Here is a 25312-nt window from a genome sequence, read left to right on the forward strand (position 1 = left end):
ATAGGTAGTATATGATTGCTGTAGTGTAGAACAACAGCAGAGAGTGAGGTGGGATTTCCTTTCTTGGAAAGCATCACAAAACAACAAAGGCAGGAGCAGGTGGGTTAGCACTGTCCAGGCACTGAACGCTAAATGTACATTTAGATAACTGTGTGCACAAAGGTGTCTTCTTCATTTCTACTGCCATCCCTTACACTGCCGCTGAATGGGCAAGTAACTATTTAGTTTAAATTTGGCTTGTCTGCTCAGTGGAAGCCAGAGACTTAAGACATGTAATATTTATTATTTTTAATAATAAATAAATAAATAAATGTAATACCCAATGACCAGGCATAGAATAAATTCAGCACATCCAGAATTTAATAAAGTTTTTTACTTTTAGACACAGTAAACCATCCAGCCTGCTTTCCTGTTCTCCAACTTGTTCTTTACCTGCTCCCCTCCCCACCTCCCCAGTCTAGCCCTGGACTAGACTGTAACTGACCTACAGCTGGCCTAACAAACACCACACCTTCAGCTGTGCTTCTCGCCATGCTGGCTAAATCAGTAATTTTGTCTCTCAGCATAGATGTGTCTGTCTAGGATTGCAGCCCGAGCAGTGGCGGATGACCGGAGAGGCAGAGGAGGCATCTGCCTATGGCAGCAAAGTTTTTATGCCCCTCTCTGGGGACGGCAGCAACAGCTGCAGAGAGGGTAGGGACAAGAAGAAAGTCCTCCTCCCCATGGTGTGTTTTTTTAAAAAAAATGCCGCTGTGCAGCAGTGGCACTAACTGCGGGGAGGGGAGGGGAGGGTGGTGAGGAGGGGAGAGTTCCCCTTAACACATCATTTACCTTTTACCCAAGGAGGGAGAGTGGGGCAGAGGCTGCAGGGAGGGGGGCAAGGAGTAGAGAGTTTCCCTTTTAATGGGATGGGAGGTAGTGAGCTCCTTCCAGCTGCTCTCCCTCCTGATTGCACAGGCCTCCTGAGTCCCACCTCTCTGCTTCCTCCACGTGGAGGAACCCCAGAAATGAGCTGCTCAGCGGAGAGGCGAGAGGCCCGTGCAGTCATTTTGGAGGAGGGAGGGCAGCTGGAAGGAGCTCGCCGCTTCTCATCCTAGTAAAAGGGGAACTCTCTGCTCCTCCCCACCTCCCTGCAGCCACCAGCGCCATGCCCCATCCCACCCTCCAGCCCTGGGTAAAAGGTAAAGGATTTGTTAAGGGCAAATCTCCCCTCCTCGGCCACTCCCACCCTCCCCACAGCTACTGCCGCCGCCACACTGTGGAGTGTTTTTTTAAAAACCCACCAGCGGGGTCTTTCTCCTCACACACCCCGTCTCTGCAGTCGCCGCTGACATGACCAGGGCTAAGTGGGAAGTTTCCCCTTGACCCCTTTTCCGCAGCCTACTGCCACTGCACAATGGCAACTTTTTTTGCAAAAATCCTTTTTCTCTGTGGGCAGCAAAAATGCTAACCTGTCTCTGAGCCTGAGCTTGTTGTCCAGTGCAGTACTGCAGAATATAGATACTGAGGTCCTTCTCACAACCAGCCCTACCTGGGTAGGGCAACACTAGTCCAGGGCTGGTTGTGAGAACCACTGGGATTGGTCCTGATTCCTGCACTTCTCTGCCAGGTAGTTTAGGCTTTGTAGCCAAGCTAAAGGTGAGGTAGGAGGGCACATGAGCACCCTCCTATCTCACCCCCTGGTTGTGTGGAAGCTCAGGCTGCCTTCCATAGCGCCGGTGGGGAGGAGCACCCAGCAGTGCAGAACTCCCCCTATGCACCATGCTCCATGTGCGGTGCATTGTGGGATACCAGAGGACTTCCTCCAGATTCCAGTTATGCCAATTGCTGCTGCACCAGCCATCTGGACATACGATTGGCAGAGCCAAGAGGAGCCTCAGCTTTCCTGGGAGGAGGCAAGTAGGAGCCTGCCTCCCCGCACAGCCTATCCCAGTTTGGCTCTGTGAACAACCTCACTTTAAGGCAAGGGTTCCCAACCTGTGGTCCATGAGTGTACTGCAGGTGGTAGTGGTGGTGAGATAATATAATCATAATATAATCCCTGTGTACCTCTTATGAATCATATACAAGGATGCTCTACAGACGATCTGTGTGTAGAGCCTAACCAGGCTCTGCGGAGAGAGCGGGCCTAGCCCGCTCTCCCCACAGATGAGCAGGGAGCTTGCCCTGGGTGTCTGGATTGGCCACCCACACAATTACTGGCTCCATCACAGAGCTGGTAGGGGTGGCGGGAATCAGAAGCCACCCAGCCCCGGGAAGTCCCAGAGCACCTCATGCGAGTGTGCGGGGCATTCTGGGGAGACTTCGAGGCTGGGGAGGCTTGCTGTTCTCTCCCGGTCAGGGGTCTCCTCATGAGTCACTGTGGCGTGGAGCCGCTCCATGGCTCGCTCCACTAACCTCATTTAACGGGGGCATATTTGCAGGGTTTGCTGCCAGGAGCTGCATGGCACCCGTTGCAGCACACAACTGCAGGAAAGCAGGCTGGGTTCTCTTAGCCCGCTTTCCTGCGGTCATGAGAATAGCCTCTATGTTACATTATTATCATCAATATAATTAGCTTCACAAGCATGATTGTGCAATATAACATAATACATTATTAGAAATAGCTGTGTTTTAAATACCATTTGATATATGTTTGACTCCCGTCAGCCACAGGCCATGTTAAAAATGTTTAAAACAGCTTGCTTACGTGGTGGTGTGCAAAAGGTTTCAGTGACAATATAGTGATTATCATAAAGGAAATGGTTGGGAAACGCTGCATCAAGTTAACTCAGGCAGCAAATTTCAGCATAGGATTTCTTTTCTTTTTGTGTTTTGACAGTCACTCTTTGACAATGAATCTTGAATAAGTTTTGGCCTCCACAATGCTGGATATTTTCTTTTGTGCCTATTCCACCCATTACTAGGCTGTCACTAAATTTCACCTAATCCAAAATTTCTTCCTCCAATTATTCCTCAAACATCTGAATTTCAAAGGAAACCAAAATAAATTCCAATAAAACATGCAACATATCTTATGGGGGGTAGTTTTTCACAGAATAATCCATAATCTTTATGGATCCTATGTTTATTTTTCAAAATGTTTATTGATGAAGACGTGTTTGCTTTTCATTTTCTCTGATCTCTGATCAGTGCGATGTTGGGATTTGACATTTGCAGCCCAGAATTGGGTGGGGTTTTTTTTAATAGCTTCCAACACAGAAAACAAGTTTTCCCTTTGCAGATATAGCACAGCCTGTGTGGAAGTCCAAATATAGAGCTTGTGCACATATTACATTTTTTTTCTGTTTGCAAGCCAGGATGCATTATTTTTAACCAAGACTACTTTCCATTCTTCAGCATGTTATGCTGTGACGCTATGGCCCAGCCAGTTACCTCTGTTAGATTATCTTAACTGAGTAGGTTGTGACCTCTTCTTAGAGTTTACTGAAGATACTTGGTGGAAAATACAATAGTAAACAAAGTTTGGAACTTTGTTGGTGATATGAATATGATGGATATTTATGTACTGCTTTTCAACAACAGTTACCAAAGCGGTTTACATGTTTTTATGACTCGTCCTCTCTTGAGAACTCATACATAGAACGTTGTTCAGTTTAACAGCCACTGAATTAAATGAATTGCATATTTGTCTTCTTATAGGCAGAGAATTTGAAGGTGAGGAAGAGTTCCTGGAGATCCTCGGAATAACACGAGAACAGTCAGGAAAATATGAGTGCAAAGCTGCAAATGAGGTTTCGACAGCAGATGTCAAACAAGTCCGAGTCATTGTGAATTGTGAGTATCCTTGTTGCCAGAAAAGAAGCCAACTGAGGAAGAGGTGGAGAACTTGGACCTTAAAAATTTAGTTTGAAATCCTGAATGAGTCTTGAACTTGCACAATGGCCAATTCACTACTTCAGTCTGTTTCCCATTGTAAAATGGGGGAGGGGACTTTTTATGAGGCCGCACCCAGATGGAAGCTTTATGAGACACTCTTTTTGGCCATAGTTGTTATAGTGGGAGTTCAGTCTTCCCAAAGGGTTCTGAGGATGTCTGAAGGAATGAACTTGTTGCATTCAGTATCCTACTTCTGCTGGAAGGCACGATACCAGTATTGGGTGAGTCTTGGGAAGCTATGGACAGAAGTAGCATGTAGGTAAGGGAATAGTATTCAGAAATTTGTGGGTTGTCCCTTCTTCTGGTCCTTCTTTCAGTCCTGGGAACAGTAGTGCTCATATCAACTCATTATGTGCTGCTTCTTAATGCCAGGTCAGAAAATACCAATCATCTAGGATTTGATTTTGAATGAAAAAGCTGACCTTGGAGGTACCAGTGAGACCTGACTGGAGGAAGGAGTGATGTTAACTTCTCCCTGTTTGCCACCAGATTTCATGCAGGAGCAACGTGGACTTGCTGGGGGTGGTCTATCAGGATTCTAGTCCCCTTAACAGGTTCTCTGTCCAACAGCTTGCTAAGTTTTAGTCTTTATACCTGAAGCTGGGCCTATGACTTAGGATAGCCATTCTGTTAGTGTACAGTGCATTCTGTTGCCTAATATAGATAGGCAATGGATAGGCATTCTGCTGTCTATCCACTGATCAAGGTGGTCTTAAGAGTGGTGTTGGAGACCGCAGAACAATAATTTCAACATCCACATGGAACCTAAGCATAAGGTGAGATCTGTGACTCAACATCCATGCCAATGTAGTTATGGTTCAGAATTTCTTGGCCATCATGACAGCCATGGATCTGTCTTGGATTATGATGGGGAGTAATGTTGTTCCTACTCAACTATTATCATAATAGTCTTCCTTTTGAAAAACAGGCTTTTTAATTATATGTTATAGCCAGATATATCCTTTTCTGCCATAGTGGTGGCCATTTGGAGGCTGCAAAATGACCCAGGCCACGCAGGGCCCATTGCACATGCGCTGCGGCCTCCAAAATGGCCACTGTGATGGGGAAAAGGGCCAAAGACCACCCAAACTGGGCAATTTATATATATAATCATAAACACCCCTCATGGCCAAGGGGATTTGGTTTGATGTCGAGCCAAACTGGGCGGGGGTGGTGGTGGTTCGGCTCAACATCAAGCCATCAAACTGGCTCAGATTCGAACCTGTTTGCACATCCCTAATTACCTCCGCATTATACAGGCCCCAGATTTTACTCCAGCAAAGAAGAAGGCTATATTGCTTCACTGCCTGAGCCCTGAAGGTCAAAGAATATATTCTCACTAGCTGACCCTGCACAGAGCATCTGTGCAGCGCTTTGGGGCCAGCAGCTTCCCCCTCCCTCTTCCTCCTGCCGCGGTCTCTCCTCTCTTCCCTTTCCCTCCAGCCCCATGCTCTCTAGCCTTCCTCCCCTCCAGTTCCCTCCCCACACAGAGCCTCACCGGTCAGGCGGCCAAGAAAGGTTTTTTCCAGGCTGCTGTTTCCCCCACCCTCCCACCGCCGTTGCTTTTCTCTCCTCGCACTCTGCAAACCGCCGCTTTTCTCTCGCTCACCTGCCGCCGTCACCACTTTTCTGTCCCACCTGCCCGCCGCTGCCTTTCTCGCCCGCTGCCGCTGCTTTTCTCGCCGGCCCTCCTGTCGCCGCTGCTTTTCTCCCCCCCCCCATTCTGCTTGCCTGCCTGCCGGCCGGCGGCAACACTTTCTTCCCCCTCTCCTCCACTCCGCTGGCCTCTCGCCAGAACTCTCGCAGTGTGTCATGAGAGGTCCGCCGCCAAATCCTGGACACGCATGCCAGCTAAGAGAATTAATTATATAGAAGATTTGTCATTTCCTACCAACTTGGAATGGAATGCCAATTCTTATGAAGCTGCTCTTCACACCTTAAATAACAATTTAAACCCTACTTTGAATGTGATTGAGGAACATTACAAGTTCTATTCTAGATCCCAACTGCCTGCTGAATCTATCGATCAATATATCACAGCATTGTGTGCCTTAGTGTAACCTGTGAGTTTGCCAGCTTCACTGATGAAATAATCAGAGATCAGATTGATAAAAATAAACTGCTCCAAACTGCATGAAAAACTGCTAGTGGAGCAGAAACATATGTTAGATAAATTTATAGAGATGGCTAGGAGGGTGAAAAATACTCTTTACTGTGCCAAATCACTCTATTTGATACCCCAAAACCAACCTCCTGAAATCCAGGCTGCTCAGTCTAAATCCTTCCAAACCTAATCCTCTCATATACACTGCCCCAGAAAGTGGCAGCACAAGAGAAGAAGAGCTCCTGCTGCTACCGATGTGGAGACTCTGCCCACGAAACTGATTTTACTCACTGTCCTGCACAGAGGATCACTTGCCACAGGTGTAAGAAAAGGGGACACTTTGCTAAGGTTTGCAAGTCTGCTGTCCACTCTATATAAGCATGAGGCAGAAGAACCACTTCCTGACAGCTTTTTAAGTGTGACAGACTCAGAAGCAGTCTCAGAAGCAGACCTGCTTATCCACATTGTCAAGTTAAATTTAATGGACATGAAGTGCAGATGATGGCTGATTCTGGTTCTCAGTACACTATCATATCCCATCTCCTTTCCAAAAAAACTTCATACTTCATCAGACCTGCATCCTTCAAACATCCACCCATGGGGATATGGAGGTTCCCCCATTGCCATAAATGGATACTTCACTGCTGTCTTGGAATCCAATGACATACTACAGAATGGAAAGTGTACATGTCACAAAAAGGAGTCTCAATATTGGGCTGGAAACATCAGAAAGATCTATGGATTGTGTTAGATCCAAATAGCACAGAACCCATCTTACAGATATGATCGCTGGTTTCTTGGATGCTTTTGCTGTTATTCCTGGCACTTGAGACATAAAATTCAGATGAAGACAAACACAATACCTGTAAAACACAAAGTGAGGCCCATAGCATTGTGTCAACCACTTAAAAAGGAGCTTTCAAGACTACAGCATGCTGTTATCATATAACCTGTTGATCCATCAGAACGGGTCTCTGCCATTGCTCTTGTTCTTCAAATGTGCATGGATTTAAGAGATGTGAACTCCAACATGGTAGTGGATTGTCATCCATTACCCAATATTAATGAAATGCTGCTTACTCTGAAAGATGCTTCAATGATCACAACTTTGGTCTTGTCTTCGGTCTATCATCAAATTGTTCTGCTCATAAGTTCTCGCAAATACATAGCCTTCATTACCCCAGAGGGTCTTTTTCAATTCAGAAGACTGCCCTTTGGATTAGTCTCTGCAGCTTCGGTATTTCAATGAGTGATGCATGCACCTTTTGGGACTATGGATTGAATCACTTACTTTCAGGATGACATTTTAGTTATGGCAAAAGTATTGAGGAGCATGATGCTAGACTGACAGTAGTCCTAAGAAAACTCCAACAACATGGATTTACTATCTCTGCAGAGAAATGTTAGTTTTGCACACACTCAGTGACATACTTGGGGCACACTATCTCAGAGTAGCATACATCCCAAAACAGACTTGATGAAAGCTATTTGGGAAGCACCACAGCCACACAAGGATGTACTGAGATAATTTTTAGGACTCTGTTAGTATTACTCTAAGTTTGTTAGAATTTGCCTCCAAAGTTGCTCCATTGTGTCTTGTTTTTAAAAAGAATGTAGCATATAACTGGGATGCATCCTGCAAGGCACTGGCCTTTTCAGACTATCAAATCAGCCATTGCTGAAACCACTGCTCTCACTTTTTTTGACACCAACAGGCACACTACTTTAACCACTGATGCTTCTGAATATGATTTGGGTGCTGTCTTGACCCAGCAAAAAGGGGACAGGGAAGTTACAGTTGCCTTTCCTTCCAGAGTGCTTAGTGCATCAGAGAACATGTATTCTGTCATTGAAAAAGAGGCTCTGGAATATTTCTGAGCAATGAGGCACTTCAGGACTGACTTGTGAGGCAGAAAATTCACTTTACAGTCAGACCACAAACCCTTATCTGTTTTATATACTACTCAGGGATCAAGTCAAGCAACCTCAGGAATAGCCAAAATGGATCACCAAACTTATGGACTTTGATTTCCAGCTGGAATATCTGCCAGATATTTGGAATACAACTGCAAATTGTTTATCTTGACTTCCAGGCCAAGAGGAGACTACAGAAGAGGATGAAAGAGTGGTAATTGTGCAAATAGCTTCGTCCACTCATGGAGTATTCACATCTTCTGAATGGAAAACGGCCCTCTGTGCTGATCAAGTGCTTACTGAACTTAAACCTTACATAACTAATGGATGGCCATGCAAAAGCAAGGTACCTGAACATCTTCAACCATACATGCACGTAGCAAGTGAGCTGTCGCTTCTCAATGAGCTGGTACTGAGGATTGATTGTTTGGTGGTGCCAATCTCCTCTCCTTCCAAGCAAAAGTTATCAAAATTGCCCATGAAGGTCTCTTGGGCATGAGGTTGACTAAAAGGTGAATCAGAGAAAGTTTTTGGTGACCAGGTATGGACAAACACATTGAAGATCTGATCATGCACTGTATGGCTTCTGCTGTGTGTGACAAGTCGCAGACATTTGCCACTCCCTGATTCCATTAGAGTATCCCAGTGGTCCCTGGGAAAAACTTGCTGGATATAATGGGACCTTTTGATAACCAATCTACAAAACAAAGATTAGTTATAGTGATGGTGGATTACTAATCCAGGTGGCCAGAAGTTTCATTTGCTGACAACATTACTACAAACAAGGTGAGCCAATTCATGGCTGCAGTTTTTGCAAGAGAAGGTCTTCCTAAAGAACTGTTGACTGACAATGGGACACAGCTTACCTCATTTGAAATGGAGAAATACTTGCATAACCATGGGATAAAACACAAGACAATTTCCTTGTACCATCCTCAGGGGAATGGCTTAGGGGAAAGAATGAACAGATTAGTGAAAGAAAGTATATAACTGGCTACTACGCAGCAACAACCCTGGAAGGAGGCAATCTGTGGAACTCTATTTGCTGATAAGGCTTTCTGTGCCATTTCACTCTGTGGACACAGGGATTTAAGACTGGGTAAGGCAGAAACAACAAAAATATAGATTGTATGTGGATCAAAAATGGGGTGCAAAACAGTGAACATTTCAAGTGGGAGACTTTGTTCGTGTATGGCTGCCTTATAAAGTGAGAAAGGTATGTTCTCAATTTTTTGGAACAAGGCAAATAATCCAAATCCAAGGTTATTCTGCCCTATTGGATGATGGAAAGAAATCGGACAGTTCAAGACTTTTAAGCATGTATATTATGAGACAAGAGGGGAGGTGTCTGATCTCAAGAGATGAAGTGTAGAGAAATTTGATCTTGCCTCCAGTTTTGATCTTACAGATGAGACTGATAAAAGTGGTTGACAAGCCTTTGTACCAGAAAACAAATCACTAACAGCTCCTGTGCCAGAGACCCAAAAATTAGGAGAAGCATTGACAGGAGACCACCTGAAAGACTTTCTAAAAGACTACCAAGACTTCCTCATCAAATTTTAATCAATTCTATTCTATTTGTTATAAAGGGGGGGGGAAATGTGTTGCATTCTGTCCATCAGTCCCTTATGTTTTGTTGATTAGCATCCCCATGGGGATCCTGAAGAGTGTGTGTGTGGTGGGGGAGGAGTCAGATAGAAAGGGGATGAAAATGAGAAGGAGAAAATTGTGGTGTTTTTGAATGAAGCTTAGTTAAACAAACATAAGGTTGATTTGTATTTATGAGAGAAGCACTTATAAAACACTCCTCTTTGCCTGCTTTTAAATGAGACCATCTTTTTCTGGCAGAAATTTGTTCAAACCTGTGACTATGTGTTTTTACTTGCTCTTTACCGATATGGGGGTTTGACTGTGTTCTTATTACTGCTGTTTGCTTTACTTGGCTTATTGCATGGACTATTTTAATTTTATTATATGTAATTCTATAAAATAGACAAGTGGCGTATAAGTGTTGTAACAAATACATCCATACGTTAAAAAATAATGAGGTCATTCACCCAATCAAAAACTGTGTTCTACCCAGGTTTGAGAGCTGTGTGTGCTCCCAATTTTTGGTTGTTTGGAAGTAAAGTAAGACCAAAAAACTGGGTAGAAGTGATTGTGTAGAAGCAAGGTAGAAGGAAAACCTGGGTGGCTTTTCCTTCTACCTTGTTTCCACACAACCGAAAATTGGGGGCATACACAGCTCCCAGACCTGGGTAGAACACAATTTTTAACTGTGTGAATGACCTCAATGAAGCTATTCACACTTGCAACCAAACCAGGCTAAGGAAGCTCAGCCCGGGTGTGTGTGTGTGTGTGTGTGTGTGTGTGTGTGTGTGTGTATCCCTGGGGTGACATGGCAGCAAACCTGCTTAGGGAGCTCACCACTTAGCCCAGGTTTTGGGTATGAGGATACCCAGAAAGAGGACAAAATAATTATGGGTTAGTGCCACACAGTTTTGTGCGGCACCCACACACAAGTAGCCTGCCAGCATGCATCAGGACCCTCCCCATAATGCACCGCACACTCACACAGTGCATTGCAGAAGTTCCAGGGGCCTCCTGGCTCCCAAACTTCCCAGCTGCCAGTAGCAGCCAGCACATGTCTGGGCAAGCGATCCTCTCATCTGGCCAGAAGGAACAGATAATCAGTGGGAGAGGTAAGCATTTCATGACTTCCTCCTCTTGCCCCTTTAGAGCCCTTTCTCTGATCGTGAGAAAGGGCTCAATATGTCATACCTGTATATCAATTTGGTAAACCATACTCATTACATTTTTATTCCACCCTTTCTCCAAGAGCCTCCAGAGCATACATGGCTCCCCACAGCCCATTTTATCCTCACCACAACCAGTGCAGTAGGTGAGGCTGAGAGATAGTGAGGTCATTTACATGATCAAAGAAGCTATTCTCATTAGCGTGCGAAACCGGGCTAAGGGAGCCCAGCCCAGCTTTGCACGTTGGTGAGAACCACTGGGCTCAAGGGCAAGCCTGGGGGCTCCACGGCAGCAAGTCTGCCCAAATAGCCATCCTCTTAAACAAGGTTAAAAGAGCGAGTGCTCCATTGCCATTGGTTTTTTTAAAATCGTGTGTCAGCCATGGCTGCTAGCAGCCACGACTGACACACTCAGGGGAGAGGGGGGGCTCCCAATAATGCACCACACACTCGCGCGGTTCATTATTGGGGCTCGGGGGGGCGGGGCGTTGCATGGCAGCACTTCCCTGAACCCAAACCCCAGAGCGGCCAAGTGCGGCGAGGCATGGGCGGCTCGCAGGAGGACTGCTGCTTCTCTGGGTGGGCGATCCACCCACCTAGTGACGTCCCTGTGATTGTCTGCGGGGAGGTAAGCACTTTCGGGCTTCCTCCCCGCAAAAGCGGGTAGCCCTTCTCACTATCATGAGAAGGGTGTCAAAAACTGTGTTCTACCTGGGTTTGGGAGCTGTGTTTGCTCCCAATCTTTGGTTGTGTGGAAGCAAGGTAGGAGGAAAACCTAGCTTTTCCTCTTACCTTGCTTCCCAGACAATCACTTCTACCCAGGTTTTCCTCTTACCTTGCTTCCACACAACCAAAACTTGGGAGCGCACACAGCTCCCAAACCCAGAACACTGTTTTTGATTGTGTGAATAACCTTGGTAACTGGCCCAAGGTGACCTTCATGACCGAGTGTGGAACTGAACATGGGTGTGCCCATTCTATGTCCAGTACTTTGTGGGCTACATCATTCTGGCTCATTCTTGAGGGCTTAATATATGAATTGTGCTGAAGTTAACAAAGACCTTGCAGGATTCACTCTAACCAATCTATGGCAGACTTAGCAATGTGAAATACATAATTAGAACTGTTTAGTGTCAGAGTGGTAGTTTAAAAATGGTGGTAGCATACACAATAATTAAAGTTTATTTTCCTCCAACAGAGTAAAAAAAAGAGCATGCAAGGTTCCACAAGTTGCACAACGTATGCAGAACTATAGGGTACCCATGAGGTGTGGTGAAATTAGAACCCTTTGTGTGTTCTTTTCAGTCCCAAATCATGTTCTTCAACATTGCTATGAGTCTTGTTTAACTCACTGAGGTTTGCATTTGTGGGTACAGCATGTCCAAATAACACAGTCTGGATCTTTTGTCTACATAAGAAAATTGCACCAATTCACTAAATCATAGTGAAACACTCTTGAATTGTTTTAACTGGTTTGTATTAATTAGATCGGTGCTATTTTCTCATATTGGGAAGTATTAATTCTGTGACATTAAAGGAGGGAGAAGTTGCAAGAAAAGACACATCAATAAGTAAACCTGAAATGTTGTAATTGCTGTCTTCTAAGTGACCACATCTGTATGCAAATGTGTGCCACATTTTGTTGCTTATTTTCTCCTAATGGCTCTTGTTTGCCATATTTTCTGAGATAAAGTGCTCTTTCCTGTTAAATAGCCACAGTCTAATGAGATCATTATTTAAAAGCCCATCTTGCATGTAGGTAGGACATATTTACCCTTCCATTGCGGGAGAGATGAAAGCATCAAGGAATATAGCTTGTTCCAAGATCAAAACTACTGGATTCCATAATATTATCATAATAAACAGAGGAGGATGACTTAGCTGAGGGACCTGTCAGTATAGACAGTGTTCACCTAGAAAGGTTATTGTTTTCTACACTCATTTGTGTGCATACACACATGCAGAGACACACAACTCAGAAGGGCTGGAGGAGCCTCAAGTCACCACTTTTGTTGTGTCTTCATTTCCGAGCACTGCACTGAACCAGAGAAGTGCAACTGATCATTCCAGAAATCAATAGGCTGAGTATCTGATTAACTTGTGAGGCATAATTTTTGCTGTTCCCTCCCAAATTCCCCATTGACAAGGAAGTGAGGCTGCTTTGGCACTAAGGAAAAGCAGACATAGCAGGAGCAAAACAGACAGCAGACCAGAGTGTGTATGGGCCGATTCTGGCAGCTGAGTTACTGAGGCAGCCCCAGACGGTCTTTATTTAGCCTGGGCTTTGATTGGCCTACTATTATCATTACTTGGTTTTCATAAAACACTGCCAAGCACCGTCAGTGTGCATTGTATTGACAAAGACAGATTCTTGACCTGAGCACCTTGCAATCTAAAATTCAGCACAAGGGGAAGCAACAGAGGACAGGGAGGAAGCTGGAAACGATGGGAACACCATGCATGCAGTTAAAGTTCAGGAAGGATGATGGGATTCAGCAGGTATGACAGGACGGAATTTCACTTTCTCCTCTCAATCCAGACCCTCCTTTCCTTTTAAATAGCCTATTTTTGCTATGGATGGCCCATTCTCCCCAGGTGTGATTTCAATAAGCACCATAAAATCTGGTTGCTTATTTGCAGCCTTCGGGACAGATAATGAGGCCTAAAATATCCCAATGAGAGTTGTCTTCTTTAATGCCTAATATGTTTATGTAAGGCTGGAAACAGGGATATTTACATTAAAAATAGACTCAAATACACACATTTCAACTCTCACTAAAGGCTTTTGTTTATTTTGAGCTGTCATTGCACTTTTTATTTAGCAGTAGCTGGAGATAAAAATGCAGAACTCTAAACATAACACTGTAGATTGCAGATCTACACATCTACACAGTCTTTTGTGATACAAAAGATCTACACAGTCTTTTGTGATACAGAGAAAACAAAGTTAGGATCCTAATAATTTAACATCTATGGGAAAGGTGTTGGGAATTATTCACAGTGAGCCACCTTTTACTGGAAATAGTTTCCCCCTTTTTCCAAAAATATTTCTGGTCACTTTGCTCCCCATTCACCATACCATTACTAACTTCCACAAGTTTTGTGAACAAGAACTATCATGTGACAATTCTCATGTGACAGCAGTGAGAAACCATGTGATACAGTGGTTGGAGCATTGAACCAGGGAGACCTGATTTGCATTCTCATAAAGTTAACTGGGGCCAGTCACTATTTCTCAGCCTCTTCCACCTCAACCAGTTCTTGTGAGGATAAATGGAATACCCTCCCAAGCCTTAAGAGAAAGAATGGGATACGAGAGACAAATATCCATATTTGAAAACAAGTACAAAATAGATAGAAAATCCTAACATAAATTAGCATTCTAAATTAGCTCAAAAAAGAAACCTTCAGGTCACAGTAGGAAGTGTTGGAGATGCAGTTCCTGATGGCATCAACTCTTAGCACCAGCAACCGTATCTACCACTAGGGGCACTGTGGTAGAGAGTGAACAAGGGAATTCCCTCTCTGACTATGCTTTCTCTACTCTACTTCCCCTTTGTTAGCTTGTTAGTCTCAGGTTTCATTCTCTCACCTGAGAGACTGACTTCTTCTCGCTCTCCTCCCTTCCTGATGTAGCAAGAAGCTAGGCATGTAGGCCTTTCCAATCTCTCTGAAGTATTTTCTAAATCAACTACCTAGAACTTTAACGCCCTGTATCCAGACAATGTTAAATTAGCAGTGCTCTCCTTACTTGTGCACTTCTTCTGTGAGTGGGGTAGATGGTGGTGGCCAAACAGCTCCAGGTGGTTTTGGATGAAACTGATTATTTAGACCCATTTCAAACTGACTATAGGGTTGAGACAGCCTTGGTCAGCCTAATGGATGATCTCTACTGGGGAATCAACAGAAGGAGTGTGATTCTGTAGGTTCTTTTGGATCTCTCGGTGGCATTCGATACCATCGGCCATGGTATCCTTCTGGATCGCCTGGGGGAGCTGGGGATAGGGAGCACTGCTTTGCAGTGGTTCCTCACCTATCTCTCGCGTAGATTCCAGATAGTGGAACTTGGTGACAGTTGCTCCTCAAAACAGAAGTTGTTATATAGATTCCCTCATGGCTCCATTCTGCCAACAATGCTTTTTAATATCTACATGAAACTACTGAGTGAGGTCATCAAGAGATTTGGTGCTTGGTGTTATCAGTATGCTGATGAAACCCAAATCTATTTCTCCTTGTCATCTTCATCATCAGGAAATGGCATTCATTCCCTAAATGCCTGCCTACAGACAGTAATGGTATCTCAGGTGGAGGCTATGGACAGGAGTGATATCTATCAGCTTCAGCTGATTCAATAGCTGCATCCATTCCTTGAAGAGGATGACATCATAACAGTGGTGTATCAGCTGGTAACCTCCAGGCTTGACTATTGCAATGCACTCTATGTGAGGCTGCCTTTGTATGTAGTTCAGAAACTTCAGTTAGTTCAAAATGCGACAGCCAGATTGGTCTCTGGGACAACCCAAAGAGACCATATTATGTCTGTTTTGAAACAGTACTGGTTATTACCTTTAAAGCCCTGAATGGCTTAGGTTAAGGTTACCTTAGAAAGCGCCTTCTTCTGCATGATCCTCACCACACATTAAGGTCATTTGAGAAGTTCTGTCTCCAGCTACCACCAGTGCATCTGGTGGCAACTCAGAGGCAGGCCTTCTCTGAAGCTGCTCCTGGGCTGTGAAATGCACTTCCTGCAGAAATTCATAATTTGAATTCATTATTGGCCTTCAGGAGAGCCCTCAGAACCTATCCATTTGGCTGGCCTTCCAGGGTTTTTAAATTGTTGTAAATGTTCTTAATCTGTTGTAACCTGGTTTTGCAGGGTTTTTAAACTGTTTTGAATGTTTTAACTGATTAATTGTTTCACACTGCAGTGTTTTATAATCTTTGTTTTTAATTGTTAATTGGTTTTAATTGTTCTGTTTTAATGTAAACCGCCCTGAGCCAGTTTTGGAAGGGTGGTACAGAGATTGAATGAATGAATGAATAAATAATGATCTCCCCTCCAAATCTCTCTAACAGGAAGCACAATGAAATCAGTTCATATGCTGAACTGGTAAAAATGACAACTTTATTATTAGAAGTGTGTAGGAATTGAAAGGGATAAAAATAGCAATCAATTAATGCCCTTATATAAATACTATAGGGTTGCGTGTTTTGTATTTTTTCTGTTTTGATTTGTACCAAATCTGAATCAACCCCATTTTGTATTTTGTCCAAAATTAAGCCTTCCAAATCACCCCAGTTTTGTTTTGTATCCGAATTAATCCAAATCTGAATTAATTCAGATTAAAAAATGGGTCACATGGTCAAAAGAATGGGTGGCAGTTATAGTGCCCAATGAATGAAAGCTACCACAAAAATTTCAAAGGAATTGGGCAAACTGCTGATTTTTGGTGAATTCTTGAAGTATGCACATCTTTCAGATTTTCCTCATAGGGTATGATGGAGATTTCAGGAAAAGTATAGCTTCACGTGGGGATGGGGGTGGCCCAGAGTGGAGTGTGGTTGGTGGTAGTGCCCAGTTGGTACAAGGAAGCTACCACAATTTTTTCAGAGGAATTTGGCAAAGGTTTGATTTTTAAAGAACTAATGAAGTTACACGTCTTTCAGATTTTCCTCATAGGGTATAATGGAGGTTTATGCAGTCCCATAACTCCACTTGAGAGGCACTGGGGTGGCCCAGAGCAAGTGGTGGTGTAGTGCACATAGGGTGCCAGCCACCCACATGGGTTGCCAACCCATGAAGTACAGGGTTTTGTTGTTCTAGAGGTGTTCTGAGAGTAGATTCTCTAGTAGCATATGAGAGTGGATTTATGGTTTTTCATTAAAAATCTCATTTGCTACCAGAGAATCTAAACTCAACACCTCAGAAACAACAAAGCCCAGTACCCCAATGGGTTAGCAATCCAGGGGCGTGGTTGGCATCCTCTGTGCACTACACCACCACTCGCTTCGGGCCATCCCAGTGCCCCCCAGGTGGAGTTATGGGGCTGCTGAAACCTCCATTATTCTCTATGGGGGAAAATCTTAAAGATGCATAAACCTCAAAAATTCCTAAGAAACCAGCCCTTTGCCCTATTTGGAATCTGGGTGCACTACCCTTGGGGCACTGCCACCCAACCCACTGTTTTGCCCCTGAAGCCCCACATAAACAAGTTGAAAGAGTGAAGAGAATGATGAACAACAACGACACTTAATTTTTTGGCACAGTTAATTGAGAATTTTGCATTGGGCGGGAGCCTGTCCCTGTGGCACTAGCACAGCAGCACAACCCATTTGTAGATTCAAGCAATCTTTCAATAAAAACACTCCCTCCCCATGGAACAGTGACCACAGGTCATTTGAGATAGCAAGATAGATCAATGAACTGCCTTGGTACTATGGAACAGCTTCAAATGTTTTTAACTGAAGTGGTGGAGTGAGCCGTAGCCCAAACAAATCGGCCTACTGTTCAGAATTGTTGAGATTTATCATCACTGCATTTAAGAAAGTGCAAAACCATGGATCATGGTTACAAGAAAGAGAGAAGCAACTAAGATTCCTGGGGATATCAATAGATTGACAGGGGTATTCCCCAACCCCCTCCTTTTGTCTTCTGTAGTCCCATGTGGATGACCTGTCCCTGCAATGGCAAAAGTTGTGAACCACTGGCTTAGACATCATGTCCCACCAAATTACATTGTGGCCTAAATTACATTAGACTGCTCAATTTGGGCAACAAAACTTAGACACCACCATAACTCATAAAAATCAGAAGAAAAACAAAATAGCTCTTCAAAAAGACCCCTGAACAAGTCAAGAGATTCTTTCTAAACTTATGGAAAGAAAAATCTGTGTAATTTCAGAACTTTCCTAACCAGCTTCTCGATAAGCTTCTCCACACAATTTATACCATGGCTTTTAGAAAGATCTTTGGAATCGCATTGGGCTCCCAAAGGTATTTGGGTATTTCTGTCTCAAAATGCTGTCTTCCAAATCCCTTTGCAAGGTGAGTTTGCATTTCAATCACACTGATACAACACATACTTAACTAAACCATTCAACAGCTTTTTGCATATCTTATCTTCTGCTAATCACTCAGTGCCTCAGCTGGAGTGGAGAGAGTCAGAGAAGTCAATTTGAATTGCAATGCTTTTCCGAAGAACAAAGCATTCTGTCCGGAACACAGTCATTTCGATTTGGAAACAAAAATCTCTGTTTTTTAATTCTTGATTTTGTTTTGGTTACAAAACCTCCGAAATTGCCATTTTTGGACACAAAACGTTTTGTACCCGAATCAAAATGCACAAGCCTAAAATACTATCATCATCATACTTAATATTCTAAGAGATAGCATTACAAATTACATTAATTAAGTTACTTACTTTCTTGTTAAAATAAATCCTGCAAATCAGTCCTTTAAAAACAATAATTAAAAATCAATTTTAAAACAGTATAAAACCATTAACAGTTAAAACATTTAAAACCGTTTAAAAACCCTGGAAGGCCAGGCCAAACAGTTAGGTTTTAAGGGCTCTCTTGAAGGCCAATAATGAACTCAGATTACGGATTTCTGCTGGGAGTGCATTCCATAGCCCAGAAGTAGCTACAAAAAAGGCCCACCTCTGAGTCGCCGCTAGACGTACCGGTGGTAACTGGAGAAGGACCTCCTCAGATGACCTTGACGTGCGGTAGGGATCATGTAGAAGAAGGTGCTCTCTAAGGTAATCTGGGCCTAAGCCATTGAGGGCTTTAAAGGTAATAACCAGCACTTTGTATTTTGCCCAGAAACATATTGGCAGCCAGTGCAACTGTTTCAAAACAGGCATAATATGTTCACTCCAGGTTACCTCAGAGACTAGTCTGGCTGCCACACTTTGAACTGAAGTTTCAGAAATATGTACAAAGGCATAGAGTGCATTGCAGCAGTCAAGCCTGGAGGTTACCAGCTGATGCACCACTGTTTAGAGGTCATCTTCTTCAAGGAATGGACGCAGCTGTTGAATCAGCCGAAGCTAGCTGAAAGCACTCCTGGCCACAGCATCTGAGATACCTGGGTGAGGCCTTTGTCCACGAGTACTCTCAAGCTGCGTATCTGTTCCTTCCTGGGGAGTGTAACCCCATCCAGCACAGGAAGATCTAACTCATCCCTCAAATTCTGAACCCCTACAATGAGCACCTCCATCTTGCTTAGATTCAGTTTCAACTTGTTATCCCTCATCCAGCCGATTACTGCCTGTAGGCAGGCATTTAGGGGGGCTATGCTGACGATGAAGATGACGAGGAGAAATAGATTTGGGTTTCATCAGCATACTGATAACATCCAGCACCAAATCACCTGATGATGTCACCCAGTGGTTTCATGTACATTTTAAAAGGCATTGGTGACAGAATGGAGCCCTGAGGGACTCCATATAACAGTTCCCCTTTTGAGGAGCAACTGTCACCAAGCTCTACCATCTTGAATCTACCTGAGAGATATGAGCAGAACCACTGCAAAGTAGTGTCCCCTATTCCCAACTCCCCCAGGCAATCTAGAAGGATACCGTTGTTGATGGTATTGTACGCTGCTAAGAACCAGCAGAGTCACACTCTGTCGATTCCCTGGTAAAGGCCATCCATCAGGCCGACCAAGGCTCTCTCAACCCCATAGTCAGCTCTAAGTCTAGTTTGAAAGTTGTCAGACCAAATTGGCCCAAATACAGGGAATTTTAACCGTAAAGAACCCATTAAAAGTGTCACAGCAGAACAAAATTCCCAGGAACTGATTTAAAACAGGAGGAGCAGAAATTAAACTCTTGACAGCCCGGGATAGTTCTGCTGAGTGCGAACCTGCAGTTGCAATGCGTGCAGACCAAAATCAAAACCTTGAGTATGTTTTTTGCCACACACAACACCACCACAGAAACATTCAAATGGGTCCTATGCTGTATCATGTCAAATTCAAGCTACATTCTCCACTTGCGTTCCAGTTGCCTACCCAACTGCTTCAGCCCCCGCAAAGGGGCCATTTTTGAAGCGGGTTGGAAGGGACGCTTACGAGCGATCGTGCCTACTACCCTGGTGAGTTCCCTATTCCAGGTTCCCAGGGCATTGACAGAATCATATATCTAAAATGATACCAAAGAGTAAACAAAAGTAATATGATAGCATGGAAAAAACAGATAATTTAATCAACTCTTTCCTCTTCAGCAAGCAAATTGATTTATCTATCTATCTATCTATCTATCTATCTATCTATATACACACACACACACACACATATACATACACACACACACACGCATGCGCGCGCACACACACACACCCCTTCAATTGTAGGAGGTGCACACATAGACTGTGCAGGAGAACCAGCTCAGTGCATGGAGGATGGGGGTAGGGATGGGATTAGGAATGGGGACCATCAGCACAATCCTTAGCCCTGCTAAGTGCAAGGAGGCACGTTTAAAGTGGTGACCCTTATATTTAGCAGGGAGAGAGCAACTATCTCTATCCAGCCCCAGCACAGCATTCCTCCAGTGGCTGAGTGGTGGGGATCATGTAGAAGGAGGTGCTCTCCTTTAAAGGCTGGTAAAGATATTAAGCCATGAATGTCTATAGGGAGCGTATTCCACAGCCCAGGAGCGACATTAGAGAAGGCCCACTCCCAAATCACTGACAGACAAGCTGGCAGTATATGGAGACAGACGTCTCTTGATGATCTTAATGTGCAGTGGAGATCATGCAGAAGAAGGCACTCTCCCAGGTAACCTGGCCTTTAGGTCTTTAAAGGTAATTACCAGCACTTTGTATTTTGCCCAGAAACCTATTGGCAGCCAATGCAGTTGCTTTAAAACAGGCATAATTTGGTCTCTCCGAGAAACCCTGGAGACCAATCTAGATGCTGTATATTGAAACAACTGAAGTTTCTGAACTACATACAAAGGCAGCTCCTCATAGAGTGCACTGCAGTAATCAAACCTAGAGGTTACTAAAGAGTGCACCACAGTTCTGAGATCATTATCTTCAAAGAACGGATGTAACTGTTGTATCAACCAAAGTTGATAGAAAGCACTCCTAGCCATGGCCTCAACCTGAGAAGAGTGAGGCCTGGGCCCAGATGCACTCCCAAGCTATGTACCTGTTCCTCCAGGGGGAGTGCAACCCCATCCAAAACAGGAAGATCTATCACATCCCTCGAAGTATGATCCCTTACCATGAGTACCTCCATCTTGCTTGGATTCCACTTCAATATATTATCCCTCATCCAGTCCATTACTGCCTGTAGATAGGCATTTAGGGGGGCTATGCCATTTCCTGATGATGATGTCATAGGGAAATAGACCATGTTCAATAGTATTGAAAGCCGCAGAAAGGTCCAAAAGGACCAATAGAGTCACACTCCCTCTGTTCGTTCTTTGGTAGAGATCATCCATCAGGACAATCAAGGCTGTCTCCACCCCATAGCCTGCTCTAAAGCCAGTTTGAAATGAATCTAGATAATCAATATCATTCAAAACTGCCTGGAGTAGATCATCCACCACTCTCTCAGTTACCTTGCCCACCCAAGAGAGTTCGGGGACTAGCCTATAGTTATCCATCACTGAGAGCTCTAAGGCAGACAGGTCTCACAATTGACTCTTTCAAACATAGAGGCACCCTGCCCTCCCTCAGTAAGGCATTTATGATGTAAACTTGGCTATCTCCCTGCTAGATGTTATATAGCTATGTTGGGTAAGGATCCAAAGGAAAAGTGGTAGGCTGAACACCTCCAAGGAGTTTTTCCACATCCTCAGGAGTCACTCTTCTGGATGGGGGTTCCACTCCCCACAAAGGAATAGGTACGTAGCTTGGGACTGCTTCTGAACCCAGGCTTCACTCTGGATATCTCAGGCTGAAGCTATGGCAGGACCACTTTCTATCAACTTGGGTTGATATTATTATTATTATTTCTTGTTTACATAGTCAGACAGGTGTTATTGACTGGTTTGTTTTATCCAGACATCGGGTCCTTCCCAAGGACCTGGGATGGCTGAATTTTATTGTCAATTGTTATAGATATCATCGCAGAATATAGGCTGTTCCCAGTAAAGCTGCTTTTTGTATTTATTAATAATAATTATTATTATTATTTACATTTTATATCCCGCTCTTCCTCCAAGGAGCCCAGAGCGGTGTACTACATACTTAGGTTTCTCCTCACAATAACCCTGTGAAGTAGGTTAGGCTGAGAGAGAAGTGACTGGCCCAGAATCACCCAGCAAGTATCATGGCTGAATGAGGATTTGAACTTGGGTCTCCCCAGTCCTAGTCCAGCACTCTAACCACTACACCATGCTGGTTCTCTACACCACGCTGGTTCTCTACACCACGCTGGCTCTCACAACAGCTGCATCCATTCCTTGAAGATAATGATCTCAGAACTGTGGTGCACTCTCTGGTAACCTCTAGGATCTAGGTTATATAGGTTATAACCTATAAAGCCCTAAACAGCTTGGGCCCTGGGTATTTAAGAGAATGTCTTCTTTACTATGAACCACACAGCTCATTGAGATCATCTGGAGAGGTTCGTCTGCAGTTGCCACCGGCTTGTCTGGTGGCTACTCAGGGACGGGCCTTCTCCATTGCTGCCCCGAGGCTTTGGAACACACTTCCTGCTGAAATAACAGCGCCCCCCCCTCCATCTCTTACAACTTTTAAAAGGGCAGTCAAGACGCATTTGTTCAGGCTTTTAATTAGATATTATTTTAACTGTGTTTTAATAGTTTTAACTTTTTAAATTTTAATTGTTGAAATGTTTTAATCTTTTTATTGGTTGTTTTTATTGTCTTGTAAACTGCCCAGAGAACTTGCATTTTGGGCAGAATAAAAATATGTAAAATAAAATAAAATAAAATAATAATAATAATAATAAATGTGCTCTACATGGAGCTGCCTTTGTATGTGGTTTGGAAACTTCAGATGGTTCAAAATGTAGTGGCTAGACTGGTCTCTGTGGTGTCTTGGAGAGACCATATTACACCTGTTTTAAAGCAGTTGCATTGGCTGCCAATAGGTTTCTGGGCAGAATACAAAGTGCTGGTAATTACCATTAAAGACCTAAATGGCTTAAGGCTAGGTTACCTGGGAGAGTGCCTTCTTCTGCATGATCTCCACTGCACATTAAGATCATCAAGAGACGTCCATCTCCATATACTGCCAGCTTGTCTGTCAGTGATTTGGGAGTGGGCCTTCTCTAATGTCACTCCTGGGCTGTAGAATACACTCCCTATAGACATTCATGGCTTAATATCTTTACCAGCCTTTGAAAGAGCCCGTAAGACACACTTTGTAAGCCAGTCTTTTAATAATCGCTGGATGTTTTAAAATTTTAATTGCTGTTTGAATTTTTTTAATTGTGATAATCTTTGAATGTTTTAAATTTCAAGTGTTTAATAGTTGGTTTTATTCTGTTTTAATTGTGTTTATTTTTGTAAAGCACCTAGAGCCTTTGTAGTGTCTCAGGTGGTATATAAATAAAATAAATAAAATATTGTAGAACAAGCTGTCTAAGAACCTGCATCTGTGAGAATGCCACAATCAAAGTAGCATCCCAGTCAGGGCAGGTGAGTGGGAGGTATCTATTCTGCCATACTTGCCCATTCACTGCAAAGCTTAGGTCGTCTTTATTTACGAGTATCATAATTTCAAAGTGTTTTTTTTTTAATGAAATGCAGTGCAGCCAGACTTTTTGCACATTTCCTTGGAAGTGTATCCCACCAGGTTAAATGTAGCTTATTCACACATTGGTACGCTTAAGACTGTGCAGTCTTAATGTCATTATAGCACTGCTGCGCAGAGGACAACACTGCAAGGAAATGGCTAGAAATGGAAGTCAGAATACCTCTTCTCTCCCCCTCCCTTGGTACTTCCATCCATGTTCTTCTTCCAATATCAATATGGGTAAATAGATAAAATAAAGGCATCTTCCAGAGCCACAGCACATTGAACATCTATTGCAATATCTTCTCAGTGGAGAAGTGCTCCCCCACCCCCAAGTGACTGGGATGAGTTGTTCCAGAGTTGCTTAGATAGAAAGATGGCCAGTCAGAATGAAAACCTTGGGAACTGGCCACAGGCCTGCTTAGAACGTCTCTTAAAGTGCCGTGAAGCATGGCTAATATGAAGAATGCAGCCGAAAGTGAGAGAGAGTTGGCTCTTTGGCAGGGAACAGGAATACAAAGCATGACTAGGCCTGGTGGTGTAGCTTTCAGGTCTGTGGAAAGGTATTTGTTCATTTCATGACTCATTTCGTGTTTTGGATCCAATGGAGCGGAAATGGTTTGTCTGGCTGCAGATGGCAAAGAGATTTACTGCTGAAGGGTGGGGGGAACATCCACACAGTGGGTGGTGATGGTTGTTGTTTTAATCTCCTTGTGTTCACATTCTTTATCATCAGCACTTATTTTTTAAATGACTGTTTCCATAGCAAGGTCCAGTTTTTGTAGTAAAATATTTATTAAGGACACCAGCATGTTACATTCCTTTCATTGTACGATATGAACCTCTGTACACTCAGCCAAAAAGAGTTCTATAATGGGTCATTTTCGTTGAGATCTGCTCTCTTTCTTCTTCAATTCATAAACATGTTTCATTTCTGCTAATTCTCTAAAGCCAAGACAGCCATGACAAAGAGAAGTGATTATTTTTTCAGTCTCAGACACTAAAAATATTGGCATTGCTGTTGATATCTGAGGAAAACCCAAATGAAGACTTACGTCATAGCCTGACAGGGGCTTCCCACACCTGTGGTTTGGTACGTAGATGCTAAGCCAATGGTTCAGGAAGCAGTACATGCAGAAAAGGTTATCCGAAACTTTTCTCCATTATCACTTCTGTGGTGTAAGAGGTCCACTCCACCTATGAAGCTCCGTTGCTAGGATAGCAGGGGCAGCCTCCCATTCAGGGACATGTATAATGAATATGAATATGACAAATGTTTATATACCACTTTTCAACAAAAGTTTCTGAAAGCAGTTTACATAGATATAAGTTGATAAATAAAATTGCTCCCTGTCCCTAAAGGGCTCACAATCTAAAAAAGAAAAATAAGATAGATACCAGCAACAGCCACTGGAGGGATGCTGTGCTGGGGGTGGATAGGGCCAGTTGCTCTCCCCCTGCTAAATAAAAATAATCATCACTTTTAAAAGGTGTCTCTTTGCTAAATTAGCAGGGGATAACACACACCCTAACTCTTGTTCACCAATCCCAACAATGGCCTGGCTTAGTTTATCTTTTACCTTACTTCTTCAGAGCTTTCTCCCTGTGTTTCCAGTGTTACCTTTTAATCCCCTCTGACTTGACTTCTCTCTCTCACCAATGAAGACATCTCTGCTGGCTTCTTGTTTGCTTAAGTCAGATTCTTGCTTGTGTTCCTGGCATGTGAATGTCCACGACTCTCACTCAGCATGCTCTGAGAACTGTGCAAAATGGCAATTGCTCTTCTCAGGGGTTGCTGACTATGCCACCTCTTCATACATGGAAAGCACCATCCAGGCATTTGGGATGCCCTGCACCTAATATGGAGATGTGTGTGTGCAGACGAAGAATCAGCTAATCAGGAAGAGGATTTCAGATAAGTGCTGAAATCAGTGACCTGTTT

At 43.6% G+C, this 25312-nt stretch overlaps 1 protein-coding gene across 3 annotated transcripts in view; it reads left to right on the forward strand.

The window, feature by feature from the left end:
• LSAMP (limbic system associated membrane protein) overlaps positions 1-25312 on the forward strand; it is a 699205-nt gene that overhangs the window by 603008 nt on the left and 70885 nt on the right. For all 3 annotated transcript variants that reach the window (XM_053312266.1, XM_053312265.1, XM_053312267.1), the window contains one exon: positions 3643-3777. In XM_053312266.1, the coding sequence (XP_053168241.1) occupies positions 3643-3777 (135 nt within the window). The remainder of the gene's footprint in view (positions 1-3642; positions 3778-25312) is intronic.

The sequence above is a fragment of the Hemicordylus capensis genome, chromosome 3, assembly GCF_027244095.1.
Source record: "Hemicordylus capensis ecotype Gifberg chromosome 3, rHemCap1.1.pri, whole genome shotgun sequence".
NCBI lineage: Eukaryota > Metazoa > Chordata > Lepidosauria > Squamata > Cordylidae > Hemicordylus > Hemicordylus capensis.